The sequence below is a fragment of the Haliotis rubra genome, unplaced genomic scaffold (assembly GCF_003918875.1).
Source record: "Haliotis rubra isolate DU_JTF1 unplaced genomic scaffold, ASM391887v1 Scf138, whole genome shotgun sequence".
Classification (NCBI taxonomy): Eukaryota; Metazoa; Mollusca; class Gastropoda; order Lepetellida; family Haliotidae; genus Haliotis; species Haliotis rubra.
Window position 1 is genome coordinate 1,856,363 of NW_025765314.1, and position 16,442 is coordinate 1,872,804.

The window sequence follows — 16,442 nt, forward strand, 5'->3', positions numbered from 1 at the left end:
ATCAGTGGCACTTTCTTTTATATGAATAACAATTAGCATAATATACATCTTACTGTAATTTTACTGCAAATGTATAACAAATAGACAACGTCAATTCGAAAAATAAAACATACAAAATTTTGACAACTATGAGCCCAAGTCATATATATAATATATACCATGATTAGAAATTTACTCATGTATAGTGAAAGACATACAGACCAGTACTGGTGAAACAGCTATCACAATAGAGAGTCTCTGGACCACACGGATTACCAGTGAGGTATGCAGTGCTATCATCGGATCACCGGAATAATGTCCCATGTAAACACTGCGAGTGTCACCAATATACACCTAGAATACACATGTAACGTGTAAGGTGTTCGCTGTGGCAGTGTTGGTAAGCTCACAACAGGTAGAGATGATTTGTGTGGAACAAGAATCACATAGAAACGACAGGATCACAGTCCGGGACATGATGAAAGAGGTGAGACATACTTGAGACATCGTCCATCACAGTTTTATCACCAGGTAAGCATAATTAAATGACAAAATTTGTTCTCTTTGGAATACATGTATACGTGACCTTCCATACACTTCACAGCACTTTCATGTCATGTCAGGACTTTGGTTGCACTATTCACGCACCGCTGGAAAGAATCCGTTATCCCGCACACCCTCCGAGTCCATACCTTGCTGAAGGTTCCAGTACAACAAAGCTTCTTTCAGCCTGTACTTCCTCGTTTTCGGGCAGAAGAACCATTGTCTGAGCACCTTCCTGAACTCCGCATTAAGAAGTCCGTATAAGAAAGGGTTGATGGCCGAGTTGGCCATAAGCACCCAAAACGCAACGGTTCGAACCCAGGACGCGAGACACGTATCGCACTTGGCATACACAACACTGCTCACCATGTAGGGGGTCCAACACAACGTAAACACAAGCACCAGCATGCCCAAGGAACATGCTGCCTTCTTGTCCTGTTTCACCAGAAGGTCCCTCACAAGGTCGTCACTCTGTTTCCTGATGATTGAGCTGCTCCTCAGCCCCGTTCCACACATGGAGGACTTTCTGATAGCACTAGGTCTGTAGGCCGTCTGACCCATCAGGGTGTCAAAAGACACACGTCGTTTTACGCTCATCCTGGAGTACTGAGCAGGTGCAGAGGATGCTCTGGCAGGTGTCAGGTAGTTTGCAAGGCTGTGACGCCTGGTCGAATTCATGATTAGAGACGTGCGTCTAATATCAAGTCGAGAGAAACTGTTCGGAAACAGATCTGCACTTTCGTCAGAAGGGTTAGTAGTACAGTCAGATTCTGATGAAGATTTTCGATATGTGAGAATGAATGTGTCTGATGCGCTAAGAGATCGTCGAATTTTCATGCTTTTCCTCCTGCTGATTTTAAAATAAATGCTACAATTAAGTCCCCACAACACCATGACTGGGACCAGGTACTCCACAGCCGAGGCAGTCAATGTAAATGCAAAATGTCTCCTGTAGGGTACATCACAAGTATAGGACGCTGACGATGTTAAATTTGTGTCAATGTCTGCAATTAGATCCCAGAGCACAATGGGTGGAATGTGTATCGCCAAACTGAGGAACCAACACAGACAGACAATACCAAGAGCCAGTCTGCGACTTTGTCGTACTCGGTAGGAGAATGGGTAGTGGATGGACCACCATCGATCAATGCTGATAAGGAGAATACTAAGTAGGGACACGTACAATAAGGAATGGCGAAAAGTAAGGCTAAGTTTACAAGCACAGCCCGCAAGAGCCCAGTTTGGATTCAGATCTTGAAGCATCGCGATGGGCATGGTACACCCTATTAGAAAATCCGCCATGGCAAGGCTAGCAATGTATATATTTTTACACTTTCGCAGCACCCGTGTTAAGATAAACATCAACAGAACGGTTCCGTTAGCCATCAACGTCATGAACGTCACTGACACCATCGGGATGGAGAGTCCCCAGATGACGTAGAAGCTCCAGACAGGTTTTGAGTGTTCAGGATTGAACAGGTGCTTGTCTGTGTCATTGACCATTGCTGCTCTAGTCGTCACGTCCCTATACCAATCAGGTACTCGAGCTACCATTTATAAGCAGAGATGGTTAATCCGATTACATGGCCTTACCCACATTCATCATGGAGAATGGTATTTAGATACTTCTTTAAATCCAATTACACGGTATCCGATGAAATCTATATACCCGTCATACTGTGCAGGCGGAGACGGACGGGCCGGTGTTGAGGAGACCAGCAGCATGCCTCGCACGGACTCCTACAGGAGAACAGTTAGATTACACTCGCCTTTGCTTCATAGACGGATGATGATATTCCTTAATTGCTTAAATCCCTTTAACACGTCTCGAATTCTACACATTAAGCAAGCGTTATGCATTTGATACAACTCTCAACGCTTCCCACAGCCGGTGTATCATGTTCATAAACACCGACTCCAGACAGGAAGACGGCGGGTGTGTTTGATATTTGACGCAATCACCACACCTGATCGGAGGTTATCCAAGAAGTATATGGCATAAACACACTAGATGACAGGATCCAGCAGGCAACAGAAGGGGTTTATATTGTCTGGAAGTTGGGCTGTAAAACTTAATAGTATACTCCTTTTACTGGCACCAAGCTCAACGGAAGGCTTATCTGGAAATGTCAAATATATCTCAATGTTGTCTATTCACAGCTCGGCCATGCACAGGACACTGCTTGTATTCTCTTCATGAACCGCCTCCTCACAACGTTCATATCTTCCAATGCCAGTGTAAACAAACATTACATTAATCAGTAGAAAATCTCTCACAAGTTGTCTTCGCTTTGATCACAAAATACGTCTTCCTTGTAATAACTCTTCATGTAGAAATAAGTTCTGATGGTACGTCAACTGCTCCAGTTGCACGTGTTAAGCTGCTAGTAGCTTCTATCATATACATCACCTCACGAGTAATGCCTTCACCAGTTGGTGATCAGCTGGTAAGGAATGCTGCTAGCTGCTCTGAGTGTGCTAGCGTTGTGAGGTAGAGAGTTGGAGCGACCGCTCATACCTTCCCGGATCAATACGGTGCTGATGCTTGTAGGCTGGGCAAGATGCTTCTGAAACCGAGGCCTGGTCTTCGCGCAGCCTGCCCGGGCTGGCTGTCAGTGCCTGCCCAAGATATGCTCTCGCCATGAGACGGCGTAGGCCTTTCTCTGTGCAAGACAACAGGTTTCAGTAATGTGTCGTTACGTTTAAGTAACATTTTCTTCTAAACATTATTTACGTCGGTTTGTACAAAGCGGATATAATTGTATGAGTGAGAGGAAGAAAACATTTATTTCTATATTTAGAGAGGAGTAGGGGAAATGTTTGTATGGACTTACGACCTGGATGCCAATTAATACGATAGTGCTAATGCTAAGTGTAATATGACACTTACATTTTCAAAGGTTGAAAATACCATCATGACTTTTTAATGAGGGAGTCGACTTGATCCAGGGACTGAACACATGTGAGCATCGAATATGGGTTAATGGGTTGCTGGTACACTACAGTTAAAATCCTATCTGTCATTCTCTTCATGATATACATAGGAGGGTTATATACTATAACTGGAGCACAGAACAGATATGGAGTTGCAACACAACTATTTCATGTCTATATGAACAGGTATCGTTGGGCAATCTCTTGTCGATAAATGCACCAGACAAATCAACATGACTAGAATCTTTAAATACTCGCTGGCTGAATGGATAGTATTACGTAATTAGTAAGAACATGGCTTTCTTTCTCAAATACGATATATCGACCTCAAAACCAGAGGTTTTCACATGGATATCAGATGTAAAATCAGTTCTTGCAGTGTTCTATTACATCCTAACATGGTGTATAACGTTGCTTAATTAATATGTGACGTGATATGATGGTTTTTATTCCTTATGTTATGATCATGTGAGTTTAATCGATCGTGACCCCTCCACACGGGGCTGGAGCTGATGCTGGAGAGGTGACATACTTGTCTGAGGCGCGGAAATGCGCAGTACAGAGTCGCGTCCCCTAGATATGCCAGAAACCTCTGTTCCTGTGGTCCAATACCGGATTCGCGGCCGGTGGAGTAGCCTAGTGGTTGAAGCGTTCGCTCGTCACGCTGAAGACCCGGGATCGATTCCCCAGGTTGGTACAATGGAGCCCATTTGAAGTGTCCTCTGCTGATATTGCTGAAATATTGCTAAAAGCGGCGTAAAACTACACTCACTCTCTCACTCAATACCAGATTCGTCCTCATTATATTTCTTGGTTTGTAAACATTATAACGAACGCAGGAGTCCCGAGAACTGAAAGATATCAAGGTCCCGATAACGCCCGAATTTCCTTAGTATGTCTCAGAGTCCCTGAAACCTATTATTTTCCCTAGAGCCTTGCCCTCCCTGCAATGCTAAAGCCCTAAATGAATCAAGTCTAGATAGATTTCCTCAGGTCTCCCTGGGGCTCCTTTTTAATTTAAATGGGTGTGTTTGTTACAATCCAAATTATATATTCAGAGACTATAAGAGTTAGTCTGGGGTTTCCTCACAGCGTAGTTCACACGCCATGATTTGTCTGAAATACTGAAGAACCAAACTGAACCCATCCATGATGTCATGTTTCAGTGACCAACTGGTCATCTATTGATGAGTTTAGAAACCATTAAGCAATAAATAATTGTTTTTGGTGCCTCGTTGGTTTGACATCACACTCAATCCTTATGAAGGAAGATTACGTTTTAAGTCAACGGGATGACCAATCCCGACCCTTGTAATAGATGTTGTCAAAAGTCTAACCACTACAAGGCTAGGCAGAACAGCCAGTGCCCATATGGCCTTGTTTTCTATTGGAATGGGTCATTTCAAACTGTCCGCCAGGCTTCAGTGACGGGATCAGGGGTCCGTTTCACAAGGCGATCGTAGCGCTTACGACTGTCGTAAGTCTGTGTTAAACAATGGGAGTTACGACTGTACGACTGTCGTAAGTCTATGTTAAACAATGGGAGTTACGATCACCTTAGCACTACGACTGTCGTAAGTCTATGTTAAACAATGGGAGTTACGATCACGTTACGATCGCTTTGAGAAACGGGGCCCAGTACTACAGGGTTTACGACACGAAAGTGTAAATGATGGCAAAACATAATCGTACGGTGGTTGTCTTTACAAATTCATTTACATAACTAAAGTGTTCCTAAATGGTATATGTGGTGTCCTTAATCTTACCTTGTTGCGTGTGTTGTGAGTTCACATTTGCCATCTACATCGGGATACACACATGTTCTGCGATATCTGGGGCTCACATTTAAACAAATAACTCAGTAATGATCGAAGTATATAATCAGGCGTCTCGTCACTTGCCAGATAGTCTAGAGTGATATGTTGAAGCAATTGAAAGTTTCCACCATATATATGCAAATATATTATGTGAAAGATTTGTGTAGTACTATGGTGCCAGGGTGTGGTTGGTTGTGTGGCGTCCATTTGTGGCCGGTTGTGTGATGTCCGTGTGTGTCTTGTGTGGTGTCCGTGTTTGGCTGGTTGTGTGGTGTCCGTGTGTCTTGTTTGGTGTCCGTGTGTCTAGTTTGGGGTCCGTGTGTGTCTTTTTGGGGTCCGTGTTTGTGCCGTGTTTGGCTGGTTGTGTGATGTCCGTGGTGTCAATGGTGTCCGTGTTTGGCTGGTTGTGTGGTGTCTGTGTGGTTTCCGTGTGTGTCTTGTGTGGTGTCCGTGTGTGTCTTATTTGGGGTCCGTGTTTGGCTGGTTGTGTGGTTTCTGTGTGTTGTTGTTTGGGGTCCGTGGTTTGGTGTCTGGGATTGTGTGGCTGGTTGTGTTTTCTGTGTGTCTTGTTTGGGGTCCGTGTTTGGCTGGTTGTGTGGTTTCTGTGTGTCTTATTTGGGGTCCGTGTTTGGCTGGTTGTGTGGTTTCTGTGTGTCTTGTTTGGGGTCCGTGTTTGGCTGGTTGTGTGGTTTCTGTGTGTCTTATTTGGGGTCCGTGTTTGGCTGGTTGTGTGGTTTCTGTGTGTCTTGTTTGGGGTCCGTGTTTGGCTGGTTGTGTGGTTTCTGTGTGTCTTATTTGGGGTCCGTGTTTGGCTGGTTTTGTGGTTTAGTCTGTGTGTCTTATTTGGGGTCCGTGTTTGGCTGGTTGTGTGGTTTCTGTGTGTCTTATTTGGGGTCCGTGTTTGGCTGGTTGTGTGTGGTTTCTGTGTGTCTTGTTTGGGGTCCGTGTTTGGCTGGTTGTGTGGTTTCTGTGTGTCTTGTTTGGGGTCCGTGTTTGGCTGGTTGTGTGGTTTCTGTGTGTCTTATTTGGGGTCCGTGTTTGGCTGGTTGTGTGGTTTCTGTGTGTCTTATTTGGGGTCCGTGTTTGGCTGGTTGTGTGGTTTCTGTGTGTCTTGTTTGGGGTCCGTGTTTGGCTGGTTGTGTGGCTTCTGTGTGTCTTGTTTGGTGTTCGTGTATATCCGGTTGCGTGGTGTCCGTGTGTATCGTGTGTGGTTTCTGTGTGTATCTTGTATGGTGTCCATACCTTATTATTGTACCTTATTTGAAACTTCTTTTTAATAGAGTCTTAATTACTGGCGATTTTCCAGAATCATGGAATATAGGTATGATTTTGCCTTTGTTTAAGTCGGGTAAACGTTCCGACCCCAACAATTATAGAGGTATTTCTATTCTGAATGTCACAGGTAAATTGTTCACTATTGTCAAAGAAAAGCGCCTTAGAATTTGGTTAGATATAAATGATCTTTTATCAGAATGTCAAGCCGGTTTCCGCCAAAATTACTCAACAGTTGATAATCTATTCATATTGCAAGCATTGTGTTCAAAATATTTATGTAAGCCGAAAGGTAGATTCTATTGTGCTTTTATCGATTTTAAAAAAGCTTTTGATTACGTTGATAGAAAGAAATTGTTATATGTACTGCTTACTAAATGTTGTCATGGAAACCTGTTTAACGTCATTCGCAATATGTACTCCTCTGTAAAGGCTTGTATTAAAACACAATATGTGAAGCCTATTTCTGGTGTCCCCCGCCGTGATGTTGCTGGAATATTGCTAAAAGCGGCGTAAAACCAAACTCAGTCAGTCAGTTGTATTAAAACTTCATCTGGTAGAACAGAAGAGTTTTCCACTTCTAGTGGTGTGAGACAGGGTTGCATTTTAAGCCCAGCTTTATTTGTCTTCTTCAATAATGAACTTGTAACCGAAGTATATAAAGAGTTTAGTTATGGTGTATTTGTGACACAGGATATTGTTGATTTAATGTTACTTCTTTTTGCTGATGATGTTGTCATGTTTTCATATACTGTTAATGGCCTGCAGAAACAATTAAATGTACTGTCTTCCTTTTGTAAGAAATGGGGTTTAGAAGTCAACTTACAAAAAACAAATGTCATTGTATTCAGAAATGGAGGTAAAATTGCTAAGCATGAACACTGGGCATATGACAAAGTTCCTTTAGAAATTAAGACATATTATTAGTATTTAGGATTAGTTATATCTTCTAGATTATCATGGTCAGTATCTTGTAAACAATTAGCATGTCAAGCCTCTAAAGCTGTCATTCCAGTTTATACATTTTCCAAAAAACTTGTAAATGTTCCGTTTTCCACAGCATGTTCTATTTTTGAGGGTAAAATTGCGCCGATTTTGTTATATGTGGCAGAGATATGGGGCACAAAATATAATGAGGCAATAGAGAAAGTCCAATCATCTTATTTTAAATGCTTTTTACGGGTTGGGAAGTTTGCTTCAAATAAGGCCATTTTAGGCGATACAGGGCGTTATCCTCTTTTTATTCTCAGCCAAGTTAGAGTGGTTAAATATTGGTGTAAATTACTAAAGATGGAACGACAACGATATCCTTATCAATGCTATAATTTATTAAAAACTCTTGATGATAATGGTAAGACCAGTTGTAATTGGGTTTCAAATATTAGATCTTTGCTGTTTACTTGTGGGTATTCTTTTGTTTGGATTGCGCAAGACTTTGGTGATGAAGAGTTATTTCTATTTTCATTAAAACAAAGATTACAAGATATGTACATGTATTATCAAACCTGGCACAATAGTATTTCATCTTCATCCTTTTTATGTCATTATAATTCGATTAAGTCAGCTATAGAACCAGAGAAGTATTCAACATCATTAGAAAATAAGGATTTGATAAGAGCCATGTGTAAATTTAGACTTTCCCTACACAATTTTAATGTCAATTTTTCCAGAAGGTATAAACAAGACGATATTGACCTAATTAAATGTGCAAACTGTAAATTGGGTTTTATTGAAGATGAATTCCATGTATTATTAGTTTGTGATAAATATAAAGATCTGAGAGAGAAATATCTTCCACACATTAAACATGTCCATAAAAACAATATGTAAATGGTAAATTTATTAAACTCTCACAATCCTCTTGTTATACATGCAGTTGCAACATTGTTAAAACATATATTTATTGCTAGATAACTATTTCAATTTGTGCTCACGTGACATTAAAAAATCACATTATATATTAACTGTAAAATGGGCCATAAGGCCGTATATTACCGAATAAAGTGTCTGTCTGTCTGTCTGTCGTGTGGTGTTTACCTGTGTCTGTGTGTCTGAAGCCTGTCGCATATGTCGGTCATTGTTTGTGTTTGTTTAAGTTGTCTGTGAGATCTTTTCCTTTGATATCATTCTGCATCTATGTATCAGCACATATATACTTCATATAAAAACCCTCTCATCGTTGACCTTGAAAATTGCGAAGGACATATATTGCCCGAGTCTCTTGTTTTCCCATAGCAAATACATGCAAGTCGTTCCCGGGCACTGTGGAGTAATATTGGTCAGGGAAGTCAGACCACGCACCTTCCAACACAATGTTATTAATCGCTTTGTCTCCAGGCCAAAATTCCTTTGAGATTTAATTAATTTTCTAGCAAGACCAATCGCCGTTTTCCCAGGATCCGATCTCTGGCGGGTCCCTGTTGTGTGCGTTATTGGGGCAACGCGGCAAGGAAAATACTACCAAATAATTTCCTCTCTGTTCATAGACTTTGAGGGGGGCCTGAAAATTTAGCAGATTTCTTAGAGTGTGCTATTCTTGTAGATTGAATACTAAAGCGGGAGAAGGGACTCGAGAATAAATCGCTGCCCATGCCTCATAGGTGGGGAGTCAACCGAGATTACGATGTCGTGGGATTTGTACTTTATCAGCCACAGCCTTCATTGGCCTTCTTCCAAGTGAACGACTGTACGCGGTTGCTCTTTTTCTCAACTCACTGCACATATCCTCGATGTAGTGTTCGTTCCGAAAGCATTCCCTTGTAAAACCAAGCCCATCGCTCGGTTGACACTCATTTCTATACTGACAAGCAGTACAGAGCCACATTGACATTAGGTAAAAACCTTCATCCACCGCTCGTTTATCTAAACGGTGGAATGGCTTTTTCGTCATGACCTTTTACATGATTCACATGATTATTCATGATTTCATCAGAAACATAATGTGTCCAAAGGGCTAAATGATATTCTGTCATAAGTGCCTATGAAACTACACCTTCCCCTAACATGAGGGAAGAGTGAGGGTGTGGAGACATATTTATTTACACGATCCTTCGTATGTGGGTGTTAATTATCTGAACTGCTTGTCTTGTCCAATCAACACTAAAAGGTTTAAAAGGACGGGCAAGGGAGTGAGTGAGTGAGTGAGTATGGTTTTACGCCGCTTTTAGCAATATTCCAGCAATATCACGGCGGCGGACACCAGAAATTGGCTTCACACATTGTACCCATGTGGGGAATCGAACCCGGGAGGAGGGGCACAATATCACGGCGGCGGACACCAGAAATGGGCTTCACACATTGTACCCATGTGGGGAATCGAACCCGGGAGGAGGGGCAAGACATACGTATCTGTTTTCGATTGTATTGTGAGCGTCCAGTTCTGAACGCCAGTGGCCGTATGCACATGTCGTGCGTAAAAAACGTCAGGCGTAACACACTACGTCGGGCTTAGCAGCGCCCAGCTCTTACACGTCATGCGCAACGTCGGTTAAGCCTAGGCATTTCTACACCCGACTTAACGGATATACATCGAGGCGCAGTGTGCTATTTTTAGATTTTCGAACGCGTTTCAACCACCGGGAAAAGGCTCGAAACAAATGACCCCGTAGCATTAAACCCTAACGCTACAAGCATCTGCATTTCCAGGGTAAGGGTAGAATTGTGGTAGGAGCAATAATCATTATCACATCTGATTGCATCCACTATCATGAAAATGTCAAATCTCCTGAATCTGAATCTTGTGTACAGACCAAGGTCGTCGTTTATTTCTAAAAGGTTGGAATAAAATATTAATATATACGGTTTCTGTACTTAGAACCTGTCGTCTGCGATATTGGTATAGGAATGCCGCCATTCCAGGGCTATGCCCGGCTTACGCCTGTTGAAATAGGTGGCGTAAATATAGAGCGCTACGCCTGGCATAACTTTAGCTACGCCTAAGATATGCATGCCGGTTTAATGTTACGCCCGGGCGCACAGTTTACTTTCGCCCGGACTAGAATTTACGCCCGACTTATGCATACGGCCACAGATGTTTTAAAAGCGGTTATGAATTCTGCCCGAAGTATGACATTTATATGGGCATTGTGGAGATTGTCCTTAGCCAGCATTCCATAATGTACATAGGTCTTCCACGGAGTAGTCGATAACACCACCCCACCCCCAATCCCCCCCACACACTCACGCACACATACACAAGACCCTTCCCCCCTATTGTGATATTGTGATCATGAGGGCCCTCGAGGTCTTGTTGTTGTGTTCTACTTGTTATGGAAATACGTTATAGGATCCACCTGACAATGGCAGACACCACACTATAACAATTTCCCATCTATATCTGGACCTGAGCGTGTGGGAGGACTTGATTGGTTTCATATTCATTTAATCAGTGTGAAATGTCGGCGTCCATATTTGGATACCCCTTCCACACTTGATGCCCTTTACCTTAAACAGCTATAGTAATGATTCAGATGTTACATGACCAGCCGTGAGGGCGACGGGAAGGACACCAACTATAACAGTAAATGGGCACATACTGCGCTACCATATAAGAGGTGGTTGGTTGGGTGAGTGAGTGGGCGGGTGGGGTATCAAAATATGTGTGGTAACAAAACTAAATACTAAAGATTATACTTCATGAGGAAATGCAGTTTAAAACAGCTTTCCACCAGACATGGAAAGTTTGCAATTCTTATCTTAGTACACGTCAGATATGTGCGTTCGTTTTGACAAACTGCCCTTCACCTTTGAAATGGTTTGTTTGGTTGTATCTTTGATCATAACGTTTAGTGACGTGCGCCATGAATCAGGACATCCGTCTGGGAGAGTGATGTTCAAACTTCAAATAACTTGGCTCACTCATTTTGATTTTTACAATTTGTTAATTCAATTGGTGACATCATCCACTGACCTAATGGACCCTTATAGACATTCATCTTCTTGGATTGAGTTTTGTTGTGATCCTGAGTGGTAGCAGGATCGTCACGATATTTTGGCCCATAGATTTCTGCTATTGTCAAAAATGGAGATGTGACCTGTGACCTTATCATCTTCATGTTGGTGGCACCCGTGAAAATCCGGGTTAGAATTGATCTTCCGTAACCCATGCTTGTCGAAAGAGGCGACTAGCGGGATCGGGTGGTCAGGCTCGCTGACCTGGTTGACACATGTCATCGTATCCCAATTGCGTAGCTCGATGCTCATGCTGTTGATCCCGGGATTGTCTGGTCCAGACTCGATTTACAGACCGCCGCCACATAGTTGGAATACTGCTGAGTGCGGCGTAAAACTAAACTCACTCTCTCCCTCATGTCGGTGGCAGTGGGGTGGATCTTGACTTTCACAATGATACAACAAGAAACAGCAGCTTCATTGTATATGATTTTGGTCTAAATTTTCACTAGTATTTGAACCATGAATTACCCTGTTGGCATCGACGTCTTGTCACTACTGCATTGACGTTGACTGTTCTTGTATTTTGTCATTGCATCCATTAGTCATTTTACTGAACAGTCGACTCCAATGGTTTTCTCTGAGGACTTTCTGTAAGGTCGTCAGTATTTAGGCCTAATAAATCACAGGAGGGTGCTTAGTGATAGCCTTACTTTCATGCCAAGGAAACATATTCAATATTTCTGATCATGTCGACCGATGTTGGCTAACTCGTGTCAGTAATTTCAGTTGTGTTCCTAACATATACACCCTTGAAGGTCCGGGTTAGAATGTGCTTTCAGTAACCCATGCTTGTCCTAAGAGGCGACTAACGGTAGCGGGTGTTCAGGCTCGTTGACTCGGTTGACACATGTCATCGGTTCCCAATTGCGTAGATCGATGCTCATGCTGTTGATCACTGGATTGTCTGGTCCTGACTCGATTATTTACAGACCACGCGAAATAGCTCAAATATTACTGAGTGCAGCGTAAAGCTAAACTCACTCACTCACTCTAAAATATACATCAACCGACAAAATATGCATTCAATGCAAAAGACGACGTTTTGATTTTTGACAGGTTTTCAAAAGTTATCATGCTGTATGTTATGGGGATTTCGATTCAGGACCACATATCAAAATAACACATGCATGAACACTTAGTTGTAGGAAACAAATCTTGTTGGGCACCCGTACATTTGGCAGAGATGTTTCTCACATTTAAATCGTAATTCTGTTCTTGTTACTGTCAAACGTTTAATCGTGCATGACGGGCGAGCCCTCATCACACCAATAATCCCATTCCGTAGACGTCTCATATACGTGAAATATTGATCACTGATCCTACCCATGAATACCTAGACGATAGTGCCAACAGAGCTCTACACAGATTCATTTTGCTAATGAACCCAGCTCTTGATTAAAGCAGTTGATGGGAAATGTTCATCTCAGATCACACTACGTGATGTATTTATCAGATGTGGCCGAGACAAAGGTATTTGTGAAGAGCCTTATCCTGGAAATTGGATTGGTACCGATATAATACAATAGTGTGGATGTAGCCGTGTCACAGGCGTATATATATATAATACAGATACAAAGGTTAGACGTTCTACACGCCAGAATAACAATGTATGGTTTGTCGATTTATGTAGGTGACATATCATGGGGAATTCATTCTAATTTCCTGGAAATGTTTGACTTGGATATAGACGTTCTAGGCAGCATGGACTGCTTCCCTGTTGAATCTATGTCCACACAAGGAAGAAGAATCAATTATTTACTGTCAGCTGACGTTGAAGAAATTATCTTTGTAAGTGTATTATCTACTAAATATATTATAACTAATGTTTCCTTAAACAGTACTTGCTATTCTGACATTTCCCTTGGCGCAACGAATTCCTGAATATACTCTTGTATATTGATTTTAGCAGGAAAATATCAAATATATACACCCTAATTTACACAGTGACACGTCTATTAATCACTGAATATTTCAGTTAAACATGACTTTTCTTAAGACTAAAATAATACGTTCCCATCCAATGAAGTTTAACGGGGTAAGCAGGACGACATATTTTTAGGCAGAATGGAGGAGTTCATTCGTCCAGTCTGCTCGCCGTCAGAGATGAATAAATGAGTTGCCTGGTTGTTCATTCCGTCCCGGCTGAGTAGGAACGTTATTGGTATTCAAGTCTGGCACCAATGGCGAGCGGCCCGAGGGGAATGACCGCCGCTACAACACCAGTCTAGGTCAGCAAGACTCCATTTCCGGCACCCTGACACACACACACACACTTGGATGTAGTATTCTTGTCACTGTATTACAAATGGTATCAATAACAGATATCCTGTACGTAGGTTGGGAGTGTTCTGTCCTCGCCTATATATACACCATGGGTCGGTTATGGAATATTATACAGAGATATTACCATTCATCAATAGGAATAAGGAGTGGATCAATTTAATTTCCGACCACTGAAAACAAATCTGAATATTTTGGATGCCGGCATTTTAAGTTGAAATCTTGTAACTGAATCAGTCACCTCAATACCTCCCGGCGTTTTTGTTACACACGTAATTTTACCAACCCCCGAGATTTTATTGGGAAGGATGTAAGACTATTGCGCTGGTTTGTAGAAGGTGATGAAGGGTCACCCATACAGGAATATCTGGGATGTAAATCGGTTATGGGCAGCCATATTCAAGTAAATATTCTGAAAGTAATGTATTGGACTGATTTAATATACCAACAAACTGCGTTTTCTTTCCTAGGTGGTGTAGTTTAATATATTTGGGCATTGTTTAAAATCATTTTACATTACTCAGCGGTGTTTTCTTCTGGCTAATTGAAAATGCCGACGTCTTAATCAGTCTCGCATGTCAACCTATTTACATTCGATAAAACTTCCACTGATTTACCCTCCAGGACAGGACACAGAGAAGAGACTAATGAAACTTGCCGTCTTACATTCGGATGTGTTCATAAAAACTAAACAGTCACAGTACAGCCAGGGATTACTACAGCCTTCCCATAATCAACTTTCTCTATATGTGGAGCAATATTCCAGCACATTCTCTCATCTCTAATATTTACTAATCTTGATGTACAATCCAGCATATTCTTTCCTCGAAAATTTCAAAGAGCGTTATATGACTCTTGCTTTCACGGTGTCTTAAAAGAGCCATGTAGGGTATATTTCTAAATTTAACACACCAGTTACCGTGGGTTGTTTTTAGATGAATAATTACCCTCCTTTGCATGTTTCTATGACGGGTGTCACCGGTGGCATAAAAGACTTCGCCAACAGCTGGTATTGCCACAATTTTGATGCTGCTTCAGAAAGACAAGCTTATGATATAGTCAGCATCTTAAAATAGAATCTGAGGTGGTACAAGATTTCTTGTTGTTTCGGAAATGGTTCGTTGATTATATTTTAAAGGCAACATAGTCATGAAAATATATTTATGGATAACTGTAATAACCAATAAATGAAAATCATTGATGACATACAACGTTCGCGAAATTATTACTCGCGTGCTTCACTAAGGTGTGCAGGAAACGTGATCAAGGTGCTCTGGTTGTAGGTGTGTCCCCATTATATCCGTAATCACTTCCAGGAATGTGGGAAACGTTGACATATGCCTGGCGTCCACGTTTCCTCCCTCTTGAAGGAAACACGTCGTGGCATCATTGAAATACTGTTTGAGGTGTGGCGTTAAACCCGGCCCACTCACTCACTTAACATAGGCAATGATCCATTTGTAATAAGGTAAGTCATTATTACAGTCAGCCTTCCAATTAGTACTTTCTATTAATCAGATTCAGTACAGACAAATCTGCGAATTACGTGTGTATTAATACTGAAGTTGTAATAGAATATTTGTCGATTACATACTAGTATTTGAGATTTGTCTTTCTAACATGTGCACCAAAACTTACACCGTCATTTGATTATAGTATCAGCACGGTAAGATATGAGCATGTCAAGGCTCATTATCGATGTCAACCGTCAATGGATCTGTCATCAGATCCTTGTATTTGTATACCGAAAACAAACAAACAGACAGTACAATATCTGGATCATCCTTTGTGTACTAATTTGCACACTAGTCATGTTGTAAAGAAACCAATAAAAGGCCAATACGTGACGAGGCCTGTATGTGTAGGCTCATATGATCCTTATTGTCCACGAATATATGTTCAAAACCGTTTTCCATTTGTTTATGGTACCATCTGGAATGGCGTTGTGGCTGAGTGGGTTAGATCGCTGACATTGTGAGCTGGCAGTCAGGTGTCTCTCTGAGAGTGTGGGCTTGAATCCCTGATGGAACTACCCACTCACCCCACCCTACCCACCACCACGCAAAATACAGAAGGAGTTCTAGATTCTGTACTTACTGTAATCCCCAATACAATATATGTTGCATTTGACCAATGTCTAGGAGATGTTGCGAATTTAAGTTTGAGGCATTGAGTATTCGTTCTTGAGTTTACAATTACGTGTTGAAGCTGGAATAATTCGTGTTTAATCATACGGACGTGATTACAATAGGTTCCTGCATAAAAAAGGGAATTGTTTAAACATTTTCATGGATTAAAAGTTAAATGCCGGGGACGAAAATTCTTATGGGATGAAAATGAGTCCTGGCGCCTCCAAGCCTGACTAATAGAGGTGGGGAAAATAGGAGGAGGATCCTCATAATATTTGAAAGGGCCTTGGGAAATGTGATTTCAAATTAGACGATCCTGACCTTTCACAGGGCAATAAGGCAATTATGTAAGGAATTATAAACATGACTATTCGTGATGAGTTTATCAGGTAAAACACATCATGCGATGCATTTCGTGACATCGTGATAAGTCGGATAATTGTGTTGAAGGTACAACCAGCTGTTGATGTTTGTGTGCCTTTGATAGGTGGCTACCTTGATCGTAAGAAATGACAAAGACTGTATCTTATAATCA

General features: G+C 41.6%; 2 protein-coding genes across 2 annotated transcripts in view; both read right to left on the reverse strand.

Moving 5' to 3' along the window:
- On the reverse strand, positions 1-3,049 carry LOC124268424 (muscarinic acetylcholine receptor M5-like). The gene has a single exon (XM_046703388.1). It carries the CDS (start codon positions 2,074-2,076, stop codon positions 616-618), a length of 1,461 nt encoding a protein of 486 aa, XP_046559344.1. The 5' UTR covers positions 2,077-3,049; the 3' UTR covers positions 1-615.
- Positions 2,195-16,442, reverse strand: part of LOC124268397 (dentin sialophosphoprotein-like) — a 27,406-nt gene continuing 13,158 nt past the window's right edge. The window contains exons 3-4 of the mRNA XM_046703362.1: positions 3,057-3,185; positions 2,195-2,262 (exon numbers count right to left, since the gene is read on the reverse strand). Coding sequence (XP_046559318.1) covers positions 2,195-2,262; positions 3,057-3,185 — 197 coding nt within the window. The remainder of the gene's footprint in view (positions 2,263-3,056; positions 3,186-16,442) is intronic.

Excerpts from the sequence above, each read along its gene's own strand:
- LOC124268424 (XM_046703388.1), bottom strand. The coding sequence starts at position 2,076 with ATGGTAGCTCGAGTACCTGATTGGTATAGGGACGTGACGACTAGAGCA.